Source organism: Chiloscyllium plagiosum, chromosome 1 (assembly GCF_004010195.1).
Source record: "Chiloscyllium plagiosum isolate BGI_BamShark_2017 chromosome 1, ASM401019v2, whole genome shotgun sequence".
NCBI classification, from domain to species: domain Eukaryota; kingdom Metazoa; phylum Chordata; class Chondrichthyes; order Orectolobiformes; family Hemiscylliidae; genus Chiloscyllium; species Chiloscyllium plagiosum.
In genome coordinates this window covers 68,024,686-68,041,937 of record NC_057710.1, presented here as the reverse complement: position 1 = coordinate 68,041,937, position 17,252 = coordinate 68,024,686, and the positions used below count along the sequence as shown (strand labels likewise).

The window sequence follows — 17,252 nt, the reverse complement described above, 5'->3', positions numbered from 1 at the left end:
ACAAACTTTCCTCATTCCTGAAGAAGGGATTATGCCCGAAACGTCGATTCTCCTGTTCCCTGGATGCTGCCTGACCTGCTGCGCTTTTCCAGCAACACATTTCCAGCCTCTTCCTAAGAGTGACAATATGGAAGACCTAGTGCTCAGTTCTGACAGACAGTGAATGCATTCATTATTCAGGTTTTGAATGGTGTATAGAAATGTAACTATTTCTTAGCATTTATTAGAATGAATGTTTCTGTTGCAGAACATCTAGTTTTATTTGGATGTACACAGCATTTATCTTAATTCCTTTTAAAGTGCTTTAATTTAGTGTTTATTGATAAGAAATAAATGTAGATTTGATCAGTTCTTAAAGGTTTATAGTCATTTAACTAGTGAAATGCATCAAGAGTTTCAATGGATAGAATTCCTGTACTTAATGATTAACACCAGTTCAACTATTAACAATAGAAAACAAAGGATTTTCTATTTGGGATTGGAATTAAGTGGGGATCCAAATACTACCATGAGTCAGGAATGGTTACAGACTTTTTTTTTACAGTTTTTTTTATTGTAGAACATGGGCATCGCCGACTGGCCAGCATTTACACCTGCCTCCGAGAAGGTGGTGGTGAGCTACCTTCTTGGACCACTGCTGTCCGCATTCTGTAGGTTGACACAAAACGCTGTTAGCGAGAAAATTCCAGGATTTTGACCCAGCCACATTGATGGAGTAGTGATATATTTCTAAATCAGGATAGTGACTGACTCTCTGGGAAACTTTTCAAGTGTGCTATTCCCATGTATCTGCTGCTCATGTCCTTCTAGATGGAAGTAGTTGTGTGTTTGGAAGATGCTATCTAAGGATCTTTGAATTTCTGCACTGCACCTTGAAAATAATACACACTGCTGCTACTGAGTGTTGGTAGTGGAAGAAGTGGATGCTTGTGGATGTGGTACCAATTAATTGGGCCGCTTTGTTCTGGATGGTGTCAAACTTCTTGAGCGTTGTTGGAGCTGTACCCATCTAGGCAAATGGAGAGTATTCTATCTCACTCCTGATTTGTCCCTTGTAGACAGTGGACAGGTTTTGGGAGGTCAGTTACTTGCTGCAGTATTCCTAGCCTGTGACCTGCTTTGGGAGCCACTGTGGTTTTTGTGGCTCGTCTAGTTGAATTTCTGGTCAATGGTAACCGTCCCCCCAAGATGTTGATAGTGGGGATTCAGTAATGGTAGCACCACTGAATGTCATGGGGCTGTGGACAATTGGACAATTAAAAGCTGAAGGCTGTGTGCACACTATCCAACTAAAGACCATGGTTGGGCTTTTGAAATTGGCCAATAATAGATCCTCCATGTAATGCTGAGAGGGGAGAGGAGTGTGAATAAAATATCAGTTGGGCATTGAGTATAAGAGTTGGCAAGTCACATTGCAGCTGTACAAAACTTCAGTTAGACCACGTTTGGAGCATTTTGTGTAGTTCTGGTCACAACACTGTGGGAAGGATGTGGAGACTTTGGAAAGGGTACTACAGAGGTTTACTGGGATGTTGCCTGGATTGGAGTGTATTTACTATAAGTAGAGTTTGGACAAACTCTGAATGTTTTTGCTAGAGACTTTGAGGCTGTGGTGTGACCTGATAGAAGTATATAAAATTGAGAGGCATGGATAGGGTGGATAGTCAAAGTCTCTTTCCCAGGATGGATATGTCAAATACTAAGTGACATCCATTTTAATGTGTGAAGGAGAAAGTTTAAAGGAGATGTGCAAGGCAAAGTTTTACACAAAGGGTAAAAGTCAAAACTCAAAAAGAGGGTAGTTGCAGCAGGGAGTGAAGCGTTACAAACTGTGTGCAGACAGATGAGATTAGTTCAAAATGGCATCATAGTCAGCACAGACATTGTGGGTCAAAATCTTGTACTATACCTTTCAATGTTCTATTTGGTGCACTTCACCCTCATTCTCAGAATCTCTTGTCATGGTTGAATTCCACTCACTGTGAATATCTAGCTATTGATTATAATCTTCAAGATTATAATCCATGTTAGAGAGGGGCCTGTAATTCAGAATACAAACCACTAGAAGCTGGTGGATGGAGACTTTCACTGTCATTAATCCTGTACTCCATGCTGAATCTAGAACCTGTCTAACTACCAGTGATAGACAATATACCACTGGAGAGTTTTAACAAGAGGGTGGCACGGTGGCACAGTGGTTAGCACTGCTGCCTCACAGCGCCAGAGACCCGGGTTCAATTCCCGCCTCAGGCGACTGACTGTGTGGAGTTTGCACGTTCTCCCCGTGTCTGCGTGGGTTCCTCCGGGTGTTCCTGTTTCCTCCCACAGTCACAAAAGATGTGCAGGTCAGGTGAATTGGCCATGCTAAATTGCCTGTAGTGTTAGGTAAGGGGTAAATGTAGGGGTATGGGTGGGTTGCCCTTCGGCGGGGCGGTGTGGACTTGTTGGGCCAAAGGGCCTGTTTCCACACTGTAAGTAATCTAATCTAATCTAAGAGGAAAAACCTAAATAATTGCACTGGGTTCCATGAACATAAGCTAGTACTTTGGGAAGATCATGGCAACCTGCCATGCTGAACTGTACAGGTGGTGTAAAGTTTTTGATGTCTGGAACAAATAATTGACAGTGTTCACATCTCATTCATGCTCAAAGTGCTATTACTGAACTCAGTATGCAGTAGGGTAAATAGTCATGTCAATTATGCTCAAAGCCTTGACTATTGTTAATGGTAGAAACAGAAAGTGCTGGAGAAATGTGACAGGTCTTGCAGCATCTGCGTCGGGAGAAACCGAGTGAACATTTCAAGGCTAATGACTGTACATCACTCTATACTAAAAGCACCCTTTTGTCTTGTGCTCTGGGCACCTTCGCTATTTGTTCCATTTGCTCCTCCTCCTATTCATCAACAGCATTTTCCAGTCTCCTCCTCCAATTCTACAGAAATGTCATATTTGATCCAAAATATTAAGTGTTTTTCTCTCTCCACAGATGCAGTCAGGCCTGCTGAAATTCTCCATTACTTTGTTTTTATTTCAGATCTCCGGCAGCCACAGTACTTTGTTTCTATTTGACTATATTTATGTTAATTTATGTTGTAGATAACATTGATACACATAATGGCTATCATAATTTTTAAAACATTTATTTCAGCTTCATTTTTTGGAGATAGCTACGTACAGCTTAAAGTAACAGAGACCTCTAGCAAGACATCATTAAGTTTACAATTCCAAACTTCAAAGTCGAATGGACTACTTTTCCTGGCAGCAGGTGAAAGTGACTATTGTTTGGTGGAGCTGCAGTCTGGGCATGTACAGGTATGTTAGTTAGAAAACTGTAGAAATATTTCGAGACAGTACGCTTTTGCTTTTGCTTAAATTTTGATTTTTTTTTCTCTGTTCTTAGGTGAAATTGGACCTTGGTTCTAGTGAAAAGATTCTTCGATCTGAGCGAGGAGTGAAGTTAAATGATTTGGCATTGCACACATTGGACCTATACCATGAGGACGGTGAGGTTACCCTGAGAGTTGACAATCACTTCAAAACTGCTGTGAAGGTGCCAGGCCTGCTTCATGAGCTTAACACTCAACATGGTCTTTTTGTTGGAGGCACTGGCGGCTTTGACAAACATTACATGGGAGGTGCAACAAGTAACTTCCGTGGCTGCATTGACAAGGTGGTATTCAACGGACAGGACATCTTGTCATCCTTAAGAACGTATTCTGGCTTTAAAAACGTGCATGAGGTTTCAGCAGGCTGTAGTGATGAATTTTTTGCCGAAGACAGTGAGCCACTCAGCTTATTTAGTTCCAAATCTTACCTTGAATTTGCCTCGTGGGACGCACAAGAGGAAGGGATACTGGAATGTACTGTTCGCACGACTCAGCCATTGGGCCTGCTGCTGTATAGTGCAGGCCGACAAGGTGACTTTGTTGCTATGGAGATTGCAGAAGGATTAGTTCGAGCAGTTATTGGGAAATCTGGGAAAAAAACATACCTTTCGTCGCTAAGTAGTGTTAATGACAATAATTGGCATGACATTAAGCTGCGATTTACACTTAAGCATCTTTACCTTATAGTGGATGGGGAAACAGTAAAGGTTACTCTGAGTGCTCGCAGCAAAAATGTTAAGTTGAGGGGCCCTCTGTTTATTGGTGGCATAGATGACAGCACTCGTGTCGAAGTGTTAAAAATTGGCCTTCTTTCCTTTGCGGGGAGAAGAGCAAGGGGAGGGTCCTTCAGGGGTTGCCTGAAGGCCGTGAAAGCTAATGCAGAAAAAATGAGTTTAAAGAATGTGCTGGTTACAAAAGACATTTCATCCGGCTGCGCAGTGGCAGTTCAAAGCTCTACAACTGTTAGAGCAACCACAGCACAAATGTTAGTGTTTTCAACAGTTTCCACCCGACAAACGACTGTTAAACCCACCCCAAAGGTACAGACAACAACATTTCTGACCCTCAAGAACCTAATAGTTGTAGAAGGAGGACAGGCAGAATTGGAATCTAAACACATCAAGTTGAACCTAGAGTTCAAACAGTTGGGTGTGCGCCCATCACAAATAATATTTAAGATATCAAAGCAGCCAAAGCACGGGCACCTAAAATTGAACACAGGTCCAGAGCGTGAACCGAATTCTTTCACCACGTTGGACCTCTGGTACGGGCGAGTATTATACATTCACGATGGATCTGAAGATTCCCATGATCAGTTCTCATTTTCTATTTTTACAAGCACCAAAAAACTGGTCCCAGAATACCTGAAAGGAGACAGACAGTACCTATTTAACATTACTGTTACTCCAACCAATGATGCCCCTGAACTTGTCCTTCCTGAAGGTAATTTGTTCACTTTGCTGGAGAATTCTAAGAAATGTCTTACAAGTAATGTGATTAAGGCTACAGATGTTGACACAAATTCCACAGGTCTTCAGTTTTCCATTTTGGGAAATCTTAATGCCGATGCTGGATTTTTGGATAATGCCATGAATCCTGGTATGGCTATTACTACATTCTCGAACACTGATTTGGAAGAAGGAAACATATATTATGTTCACCAGAATGTTCGTACCTCAAGGCTAGTGTTACGTGTCAGTGATGGTGATAAAGTGAGCAACACTGTAGTTTTACGAATAATGGCTGTACCAGTGGATTATAAAGTGATAAATAACACTGGTCTAGTAGTGGAACAGAGTAATGCAGCCCTGATCACTAAATGCAATTTGTCAGTGGAAACTAATGCAGTCAATCAGGAAATAGAGATCCGTTATAACATTTTTAAAGCCCCAAAGTACGGTGAAATTCAACGACTGCAATCTAGTGGCAAATGGAAGAAAATCTCTTCATTTTCTCAACGGTCGGTGGAGCGTGACCGCATCCGATACATTGGCACTTTCCACAAACATCAGTCTGTAAATGTAACTGAGATGTTCACGTTTAAAGTTAGTATTGGGAGCATGACAAGCGAAGAGCTGGATTTTCCCATTATAGTGAAATGGGTTAATTTCAAACTTCTAAAAAATAATCCATTAGGGATTGATAAAGAGAAGAGACGAGCTCTGACTTCTGAAAATCTCCAGGCTGTCGTGGAAGGTGCAAGGATTTCTGAAAGTGAGCTGCAGTATAAATTGGTGACTCTACCTGAAAGAGGACAACTTCTGCTGAATGGCAAGATTCTAAACCAAAATTCCTCTTTCAGTCAGAAAGATATATCCGCACAGAAAGTAGAATATGAATTATTAGAAAAACCTCATGAAGATACTGAGGACATCTTCCACTTTCAACTTTTCTCCAACCATGCAGTGTCTCTGATCCATACTTTCCAAACACTAATTAAAGCTGATGTTAATACTGTTAATTTGACAAATAACGGTCTCACTTTGGTTGAAGGAGAAGGCGAGTTAATAACTCAGGCAGAGTTGTATGCAGAAACCGTGAACTCTAAAAGTTTTGTGTACACGGTCAAGCAGAGTCCAAGATTCGGCAAGTTGAAACGGATCAACCATTCTGATTCATCTGACAGTAATGACAATATAACAACCTTTACAAATGAAGATATTTTAGGACAGCGTCTCATGTATGTGCATGATGATTCTGAGTCTACGCATGATGAGTTTATATTTGTTGCAGGCACGACTGTAGACCATTCCAATTCAGATCCAAACACTCTGTCTATTGTGGGAACGTTCTTTATTACAATTCAGCTCAGAAATGATGAGAAACCAGTTCGCGTTGTTGACCAACTTTTCCATGTGGTGAGAAATGGTCAGCGGTTGCTGACATCTGAAGATTTGCGCTATCACGATCCTGATTCAGATTTCGATGATGCACAGCTGTTGTACACCCGCCGTGGTATTCCTAACGGTGACCTAGTTCTAGTAAATAACACCTCAAGAAAGCTTTTCCAGTTCTCTCAAGAAGATCTTGAACAGAAGCGTGTTTTGTTTGTGCATAATGGTGCTGACAGTGGCAGGTTTGTCTTGTTTGTAACTGATGGCAAACACTATACTTCTTCGTTACTTGAGGTCCGTGCCTCAGATCCTTATGTTCGAATAGTCAACAACACAGGTCTTCTGGTGCAGAAAGGACAAGGAAAGCCCCTAACAACAGCTCATTTCAGTGTTAACACCAATCTTTTTGTTTTAGATGAAAGTGAGATTAATTACAGAGTGTTTCTGTCACCAAAGCACGGAGCACTGCATTTGAATGGTATCCACACAGAATCCTTCACTCAGAGTGACTTGAAGAATGGTCGTGTAGTGTATCGCCATGACAACAGCAACAGCTTTTTGGACATGTTCAACTTCACAATAAAGGTAAAGCATGTACTGCTGGATGGAAGTGTGACTGTTCGTATATACCTGGAAAGCCATCAGCGTGCTCCAAAAGTCCTGCACAACAGAATTCTGCTGGTTGAGGAAGGGAAACCTGTGAAGATCAACAAAAATAACCTTCAGGTGAGAGAGCTCCATTCAAGATGCATGGCCATGCTTGCATATGTACTGCTATCTTCCTTAATTTGCCATATATGTTTGTATCCCAGTTTATTTCTTTCCCATAAAAAAAATCCTTTCAAAATGACAGGTTGTTTATGGAGTTGTTTTAGCAAATGGACTGTTCTCTGATGGAAATCGAACATTTGACTGCATACAGAACCTGCCATTGATTAAGTAGGATGTCATTTACCAAAATCCCCTCACATTTTCAGTATGCCAAGATGCTGAAGTATGATGTGATGTGATGAAATAGAAAGCTTGGCTCCTTACTAAGCCCGTAATTATTCCCTTATGCTGGATGACTTGTTAAATTCTAAGTGCTGTTTGTGATAATATTGACTTTATCAACCAATGTGGAAATAAAAGTTAAAGTACAACTAAATTACATGGTAAGTGATATAGCATTAACCTGACAGCAGGTTAATGCATTAGACATGTTTTTAATTTTAAAAAATGTATATTTGCATGATATCAGAGGGCAATGTGTTTATGTATCAGATTAACATTCTATAAGCAAGCAAATACCTAATCCTTTCTTGACACTTTATCTGTACCATCCATTGTTCTTTCATCTGTTTCCAAGCATGTTGCAAGCAATGAAGCAGTAGTGCAGTGAATCAGAAAGGCAAATGTGTACTCGAAAGCTAAAACACCTATGTAATTAGTAGGTTGGTTAAAATGTTAATGATTATTTCTTAACTCCCTTTACCATTGGCACACTTTACACCAACTAATTCACTGCATATCTGTTCCAGCTATGTAATGGTGTAACTGAATCCATGCATCTTCTACAATTGAATTGTCAACTATCCAAGGACCCCACTCATCACTTCGTGTAGCAGTTTAGCTTTGACAAAACAATTCCTGCCAAAATTGTGAAAATTAAAATTGATCAACGGTTGAGAGTTAATCTGATCTTCAAACTGTATTTTTAATTCAAAATTCAAGAGTTTTAACCAAAACTATGATCTGTTTTCCTCTTTTTTTAATCTGCGAGACAAGTAAGTAAAATCACCAAAGTCTCAGTGGACCTTCGGTCTGCTGTCGTCTTAAAGAGAGAGTGACAACCGGTAGTGATTAATCTGACAGTAACTCTGCCACAGGCAAGGGGAGACATTGAGAAGGAGAGTCCTTCATGGTAACCTCAGGCAGAATGGAAATTGAACCTATGCTTTTGGTGCCACTCTGCATCTCAAACCAACCAACCAACCAAGGTGTAATGTTTTTGTCGACCGCATGTCATCTAATCCTTCATTGTATGCATTTTCCTTAATTGCTGGCTGTAGTTGCTGTTGTGTGTTTTACTGCACTAAAGTTGCATTCTATACTGTGGGCCGTACACGGACAAGTAACGTTTTGAAATATATTGTGAACATAGCAGCAAAACAATAGAACATAGAACAGTACAGCACGGTACATGGGAGACTGATTAGCAACTGCTTAAAAATGTGTTGCTGGAAAAGCGCAGCAGGTCAGGCAGCATCAAAGGAGCAGGAGAATCGACGTTTCGGGCATAAGCCCTTCTTCGGGCTTATGCCCGGTTCATTTGATGCTGCCTGATCTGCTGCGCTTTTCCAGCAACACATTTTTAAGCTCTGATCTCCAGCATCTGCAGTCCTCACTTTCTCCTAGGCTGATTAGCAAGGTTAGAACTCAAGGAATACAGGGAGAACTAGCCATTTGGATACAGAACTGGCTCAAAGGTAGAAGTTGGTTGGTGGTGGAGGGTTGTTTTTCAGACTGGAGACCTGTGACCAGTGGAGTGCCACAAGGATCGGTGCTGGGTCCTCTACTTTTTATCATTTATGTGAATGATTTGGATGCGAGTATAAGAGGTACAGTTAGTAAGTTTGCAGATGACACCAAAATTGGAGGTGTAGTGGACAGTGAAGAGGGTTACCTCAGATTACAACAGGATCTGGACCAGATGGGTCAATGGGCTGAGAAATGGCAGATGGAGTTTAATTCAGATAAATGCGAGGTGCTGCATTTTGGGAAAGCAAATCTTAGCAGGACTTACACACCTAATGGCAAGGTCCAAGGGAGTGTTGCCGAACAAAGAGACCTTGGAGTGCAGGTTCATAACTTCTTGAAAGTGGAGTCACAGGTAGTACAGGGAGAGGCTAAACAGACTGGGGCTGTTTTCCCTGGAATGTCGGAGGCTGAGGGGTGACCTTATAGATGTTTACAAAATTATGAGGGGTATGGATAGGGTAAATAGACAAAGTCTTTCTTTTCCCTGGGATCGGGGACTCCAGAACTAGAGGGCATAGGTTTAAGGTGAGAGGGTAAAGATATAAAAGAGACCTAAGGGGCAACTTTTTCATACAGAGGATGGTAAGTGTATGGAATGAGCTGCCAGAGGAAATGGTGGAGACTGGTACAATTGCAGCATTCAAGAGGCATTTGGATGGGTATATGAATAGGAAGGGTTTGGCGGGATATGAGCTGGGTGCTGGCAGGTGGGACTAGAATGGGTTGGGATATCTGGTCAGCATGGACGGGTTGAACCGAAGGCTCTGTTTCCATGCTGTACATCTCTATGACTCTAATAGGTCTGCCAAAGGTGATTCAATTAATTTAAAATCATCCAGCCAAAGAGATACTTAGTGCTTTCCCAGTACAGCATCATGTTTCTCTTCACTTGATGGGGGCGGCACGGTGCCTCAGTGGTTAACACTGCTGCCTCATATCGCCAGGGACCTGGGTTCAATTCCAGCTGGGATGACTGACTGTGATGAGTTTGTACGTTCTCCCATGTCTGCATGGGTTTCCCCTGGGTGCTCCGGTTTCCTCTCACAATCCAAAGATGTGCCAGTTAGGTGAATTTGCCATGCTAAATTGCCCATAGTGTGTTCAGGGATGTGTAGGTTAGATGCATTAGTCAGGAGTAAATGTAGAGTAATAGTGCAGGGGAATGGGTCTGGGTGGATTATTCTTCAGAGGGTCAGTGTGGACTTGTTGGGCCAAAGGGCCTGTTTCCACACTGTAGGGATTCTATGACTCCAGAATTTTGCACCTAAATAATTTCTAACCAAAACGTTCAGTGGTATTATACACCTTTGAAATAAGTGGGACTTGAGCCTAATCCTCCCTGTTCAGATGCAGGGATACTACATATGTGCCACAAGAGCCCATGTATAACATTGTACAGGAAATCTAGTCCATAGATGGGTTGCCCTTTGAGTGGAGAAGAATTTCTTGATATTGTGTTCTCCATTTACCGCAACTAACTTCAAATGTACGTTCTTTGCCTGACTCGGACCATGTAAAGTATTATCTTAGTAATGTTTATAAGAATGGCCCAGGTTTTGTGATTGATGTTTGAACTATTCCAACTAATACCAATCACTGGTGAAAGATAGAAAAAGGGATCTGATTGACCTGCCCGTTTTCTGGTCCCTGCGAGACCATCTCCTGAGGACTAGGAGGAGGCGATCCAATCACCACTGTGGACTCAAATATGCAGACCGTCACTGCTCAACCAACCTTGCTCAGTAAGCGGTCACCGTGTGATACGTTCAACACAACCATTCTAAAGCAGGGAATCATGTTGCGAAGTGCTGCCTCTGATAGCAGGTAGTCACAGTGGGAGGAGAGCATAGAGCAGGGGAGTGGTTGGCTTTTTCGAGCATCTCCCTGCAGGGAGCAGTATGTTTGGCAAGTGGAGGGCTGGACCAAAGTCCATGATGAAAGGACCAATTTAGCAAGCTCCAGCACCTGTGTGTAGGGCAGCTGGATGTTGGCCTGGGAACCAGGAAGGGGCACTGTAACCAGTATGCAGCTGCTGGATACCTAGCCAGATAAACGTCAAAATGTCTCCCAGTCAGAGGACCCTCATTGAAAATGAGAGAGCGCAAGGCAATAGCCCAGAACTGAGACTGAGTTCCAGACTGATAAATTGATGCACTGAGGAGTTACAGCCATGGAGAGCATAGACCAGAGCTACTGATGGTGGCTAGAAAGCTGGAAAATGGTAGCTGTGTGGACAAAAAGCCTTTAAAGATCCAGGTGGACCATCTAGACCTAACTCCACAACCACCTGATGAAGGAGCAACTCTTTGAAAGCTAGTGCTTCCAATTAAACCTGTTCGATTATATCCTGATGTTGTGTGATTTTTAACTTTTGTTAACCCTAGTCCAACACCGGCATCTCCAAATCATTTTTTTTCAGCTGCTTTTTTGATGAATTCACTATTGTTTCATTCCATTGGGTGTTGATCTGGAGTTAGTTATTCAATATTGCATATTGACTCTGTAGCCAGTGAGGATTTGTTTTTAAAACACCGCTGCCATCAGCTGCATGCAGTTCTAAAACAAAATGCCAGATCTTTCTTTAACTTATTTGCCTTCCTCCTTCCAATTTACTCCATTCTTGTAGAGTGCATGATTTTATTGTGTTTGTACTAATGTGGCTTTTATAGGGATCTGTGTGAGTTCCTCCTTGCACAGTGAATCATTATTCCTGTTCTTGGTTTTCACTAAACCTGTGGCTGTGAGTTGCTTCTAGCTATGCTGCTCTGGTGTTATTAAAGGGTATTGTTCTATAAACAGGAAAAGGTTGTTGTGCAAAGAATTTAGAGCACAGGACCAGGAGATTTGGGTTAAACAAGTGCCATCCTGCTTTATTGTTTCTCACACTTTCAACCCTGTTCATTCTCTCATGCATTTATCTAACATGCCCTTAAATGCCCCTATTTCCACATTTTAAATACTGAGTGAAGAGAGTATTTTAAATTCATTCATGGTGACCATCATTCATTGGGACATCTTTAGTTGCCCAGCCTGAACTACCCATGAGAATGTAGCAGTGAGCTGCCCTCTGAAACCACTGCAGTCCCAATGGTGTAAGGCAATCAGCTGCTCAAATTGTCATTCTAGATCATGGCTAGTCACCTAGCTCAATGTCCTTTTCCTCTCTATTCCCATATCCCTTGATGTCATTAATGTCTAGAAAGTTATTAATCTCTATCTTGAACATACTCAGTGATCAAGCTTCTACAGTCCTCTTGAGGTAGAGAATACCAAAAATCCTCAACCCTTTAGTGAAGAACTTTCTCCTCATCTGGGTCATAAATGGTGATTGCTTGACCATTCTGTAGGCCAACTCTCCCAGTTTTAGGACGAGTCCTCCTCTAAAAGGAAGGGGCATTTTAGTGAGTTAACAATGCTGCTATTGTCATTTCCAGTGCCTAGCACAAATGGTCCACCTGGTCTCATGTTGTTTTGACTTTGTAGCAGATTGATGCAATTAAATAGCTTGCTAGGCCATTTCAGAGGGTATATAAGAGTCAAGCACATTGCTGTGGGTCTGGAGTCGCGTGTAGATCAGATCAGGCAAGGGTGGTAAATTTATTTTCCTTGGATATGAATGTTTTACTGGTGACTCTCTCTGCTCTAGTTTTCTGCCTGTTACTTGTACCATGTCTAGCTTGCCTGTAAGAAACCTCAAAATTAAAGCTAACCATTCAGGCTCTCTAACAGCTCAGTATCTCGAAGCAGTGCTGCTGATTGGAAGCGTTGCTTATTTGGCCACACTGCAGCAAGGTATGTGTCACCGTTTGAAGATGTGGATTTTCTAAAGCTATCCTCAATACAAGTACAACCTCCAATGGTGCTGGTTACTATTTTTTCCTGAAGTATTTTGCCTTTAGCAGCTGGCATTTGCTTTCATAATGACTGCACTGAAATTCTGAACCAAGTAACATGCAAATGTGCAAATTAGGATCAGGAGTAGGCCACTCAGTCTCTGAAGCCTCCTCCCCTCTCAATAAGATCATGACTGATCTGATTATTCCCCCTTCCTGCCTACCCCGATTAATCTTTCACTCCTTTGCTTTGCAAGAATCCATTCTTCCTCTATCTTTATCTGTAAAAATGTTGAAGTACCCAGCTCCAGTGCCTTCTGAGGAAGGGAGTTCCAAAGACTCACTACCCTACGTGAGAAAACACTACTGCTTATCTCTGTCCTAAGGTGACCCCTTAATTCTAAATATTAACCTGCTAGCTTTAGATTCCCCTCTTTACATCCATCTTGTCAAGACACCTCAGGATCTTTTATGTTCAAATTAAGTCACTTCTTACTCTTCTAGATTAGTGGTGGGGGTCTCCTGGCCAGAAAATAAAGTCACAAATTCAGTGTAGCTTGATTTGACAATGCTTTAGATCCTACCTTGCATTATAAACAAGAAGGTTTTCACAGGATTAGAAACGATGGCTAACAGTTCTGCAAAAGACAGGCAACACATGGAAGAACAAACTTACACATTTTGTTTCTGACTTTTGTTCGCACAGTATCATTCAGATCCTCTCTCAACTGCAGTTTTGTGACATTTGATTTCACTGCTGAACTTGTAGAGGTCAATTTACAAGCTAAATTCCAAGCAAATGTCCGCTAACTTTCAGGTTTCTTTGCTTCCCATCTCATTAGTAGATTTAGAATGGAGTGCCTTGGGAGTACACAAGTTTACAGAACAGGAATCGCCAGTCGTCTCATTATATTTGTGCCAGAAATTTGTTAGTTACCCAAAACTAATGCCATTGCTTTGCTCTTCCAAAAAAGTCTTTATTTCCTGTATGAAATAAAGAATTGTCTCTTCCTTAGCAACTCTGTAATAAAGAAATTTGCACTCCAACAATGCCTGAAATGTTACACTGTTTTCATTGTATCCTGAAACCAATTTAAAATCAACACACACTCAAAATTTACTCCTCAACTAAAGAAAATAGTCTTACTCCTGCTAGTATTTATGCAATGAAAATGCTGGCAAGTGAACTTGTTTGTAACTTTCTGTAATGGAGCTGAAAATTATGCAGGGGTGTTCAGAAATAATGTCAATAATTTTCCAGGGTGTAAAATTAAATCTGCAGTGGGTGGTAGTGAGTAACCTTTTGCAAATGCAGTTATGAGTGTTTTATTCAGTACGATCCCTTCTTTATTTCAGGTGATACATGAAGACAACGTGCCATTTGAAATAATTTACAAAGTCAAAATTGCACCAGCTTATGGCTATATTCGTCGCTTTGTTGAAGCCGAGGGATATTATGTTGGAACAGAAGATAAACCTGTTCTGTACTTCACACAACAAGATCTAAATGATGGCAGCATTCAATATGTGCAAATGAGTGCAAATCAGATAAAAGATAACTTTACTGTGGCTGTTACTAATGGGATAGTAGAGCTGCCTGGAATTTTAGTCCGAATTGACATCATTCCAAAATTGATCCCAGTGGAAGTGCATAACTTTACAATCAAGGAAGGTGCATCAAAGGCACTAACAGAGGACTTTATAAAAGTTGCAAGTCTGCACTTCAAAGAGCTTAATTTTGAATATTCAGTAACAGAAAAACCAAAACATGGACATATTGAAAACTCCCGTTTTCCTGGTGTCTCACTATTATCATTTACGAGACAACAGGTAACCTGAAAATATTTAAATTATTCTTATTCTGAAAAGCCAATGGAGGGGTTCCTGTTGATTGAACTTTATTTTTCCCACAATCTTTGTAAACTGGTGATGCGTAAAATAAGACTGTCTTTATATAGTTCTCACTGACAATTGATCTCTGACTTGATAGGTGTAGATTTTATTTATTGTTCAGATGCATTGGACCGAGTAAAATTTTAAAGAATCTGTGAACGTTGATAATTTGTTTTTAAAAACATACCACTTCACCTTTTAGGTTGAATATGAATTTATTTACTATGTACATGATGACAGCGAGAGTCTCCAAGACAACTTCTCAATAATGATTAATGATACCCAACTGAGAAAAGAGAGTTTGACTCGAACAATTTTTGTTAATATTACATCAGTGAATGATGAACCCCCTGTTGTCATCACAAACAAAATATTCAAAGTAAGTTGATCATTTTTTGATATTGTAAGATGAATGTACACCCAAACACAGTAAATGAATACAAATAGAAAGGTAGATTTACTAACTGATCTCTTGAGATGTTGCTTTGCAGGATTAGAGATTATGTGATATTCCCAATATTTAACGTACAGGTAATAGTGAGAGCACAGAGGACTCAGCTGTTGTGCAAGTTCATGAGCAGGGAAGAACATAGAAATAACCTCATTGACCACAGAATTAGTGCAGTAGTGAACTGCAAGGAAAAATATATATTGGAGCTCCGAACAGAGTAACACAAGGTAAGGCTGATGCCTACTGAAAAAAAAATTGTAGGTCACAAGCCAAATTTAAGAGGCGATATGGGTAACAGAATTGGTAGACTTTGGCATTTTTCAGATTTTGAACTTTGCACATTTTCATTTTTGTTTTTTTTTGTGTAAGGCTCCCCCAAAAAAGGTGATCAGCTGTGGTGAAATATGTTCTCTTCAATCTCATGATAACGCATTTATCGGAAAAGTTTGGTGAAAGGGTCATGATCTGAAACATTAATTCTCTTTCTGTCCACAGATGCAGCCAGACCTGCTGAGAATTTCTAGTGGTTTTTGTTTCTTTTTGCAGATTTCCAGCATCTGTAGTGTTTTGTTCCTGTATGTCACAATAATCTGTTTTGTGAGATCTTATGAGGCCCCATGCATTATAAGAACCATAGTTTTGTTCAGCATGTGTGTACCTCCTGTTGGGCTAGCTTAATGCATTACTGAATATGAATTCTGCAACGAAGAAGAAACTGGAATAACTACGGCTTGAGAGTTGTTTATTCAATCACAGTAATCCACATCTATTTATTAGAAACTGTGAGAAATAGAGTCATAGAAGCATTTGAAGCAGAACAAAATTTCTACCAATATTTATCAAATGGATAAAAGCATAAAAAGTAAAAGCACAAGTATATTGTGCATTGTAAGAAAGGAACGAACTGTGTGTTCATCGCTGCAGCACAGGTCATTTTTTAAAAAAATCATTTGTGTTGTACCTTCTTATCATTTCACGCCAAAATGTTTCATTGCCAATGAATAACTTTTGATTTGTGGTGACTTTAGGCTAATACAAGCAGCCCATTTGTGCAAAGTAAGGCCCCACAAAATACAGCATACACTGGAAATCTGAAATATGGAACACCAAAGTGCTGGAAATCAATACACAGAAACAAAGTTAGCATTTCATGTTGATAATTTTTCCTCTAAGCTGGTCTAATGAACAGCATTGAGATATTGATCCATTAGGCTAATTTTGGTGATGTTTGGCTGAGAAGCTTGAGAATTTTCTCAATTTGCTTTGGATGGTGCCATTGAATCTGGAATGTTTATCTGAACAAGTAACTGGACTTTAGTTTAATGCTGTGCCTTTAAGATACTTTCTCTGACAATTTATTTCTCCCGCATAAAATGTGGGATTCGGTTCAACGTTATAGTATTGAACTGTGGCTTGAACCCACAGATTTGTTACTGAACCAAGAATGCTTTCACTAAGCTAAACCCGGAATTTCTAAGACTTGAATAAACTTGTTAATGCTACACTAGGTAACCTGGATTTTGATACTATCAACATCTTGAATTTTGTTCCGAACAATTTTTAGAATCATAAAACAAACTAATAGCAAATTATCTTGGTAATTATGGGATGCAAGCTTGAAATTCCTATATACAGACTTTGTTTTTAATTTACATTATTATAGAGTGGGTGTGCAATTTAGCCGAGTTGACACCAGAGCACTGAACCTGGCACCCACTTTTTTTGTTGGGTGAAAGTAGAAACACCGGAGGGTTGACTATTGCAAATGTGATTCATGTAAGCAGATCCAGTTTTTGGGAGTAGAAAGTGTAAAATGTGACTTATGGGCTTGACCCTTTCAAGATCAGATCTAAATTTACCAAAGCATTTTTAGAGAAGTAAGATATCCTTTGGCTAGGCCCTTATCCTCTTTGGAGTAAGTTACCCTTTGGAAGAAATCAAGTGCCCTTTGGGAATGTTAAAAGTAAACATGAATGGTGAGGAAAAATAAATAAATTAATTGGAACTGTTAATCTGTCAAAGAACTTAAATTTGCTCCCTCTTAAATTGAAAACTTCCATAGTTTATTTTAAAATGTTCGCTATTTCACTCTCGGATTATAGGATTTGTGTTGCATGATTGATTTCACAATCCCGCATTATCACAGTGGGGTGCCTGTCAGTTTACAGTTTGATTCACACCTTCTGGTGGTTACAATTTTGGTGTGAGGGGTGACTATGAAAGGAGGAGTCTAAAAGTGTGGCACTGGAAAAGCACAATAGATCAGGCAGCATCCACGGAACAGGAGAGTCAACGTTTCAGGCATCAGCCCTTCAAGAATTTGGAGGGGTAAG

The 17,252-nt window shown here is 40.4% G+C and overlaps 1 protein-coding gene across 1 annotated transcript in view; it reads left to right on the top strand.

Annotated features, from left to right (window-relative positions):
• cspg4ba (chondroitin sulfate proteoglycan 4ba) overlaps positions 1–17,252 on the top strand; it is a 108,854-nt gene that overhangs the window by 34,056 nt on the left and 57,546 nt on the right. Inside the window, exons 2-5 of the mRNA XM_043688541.1 lie at positions 3,151–3,314; positions 3,403–6,948; positions 13,932–14,405; positions 14,671–14,847. Of these exons, the coding sequence (XP_043544476.1) occupies positions 3,151–3,314; positions 3,403–6,948; positions 13,932–14,405; positions 14,671–14,847 (4,361 nt within the window). The remainder of the gene's footprint in view (positions 1–3,150; positions 3,315–3,402; positions 6,949–13,931; positions 14,406–14,670; positions 14,848–17,252) is intronic.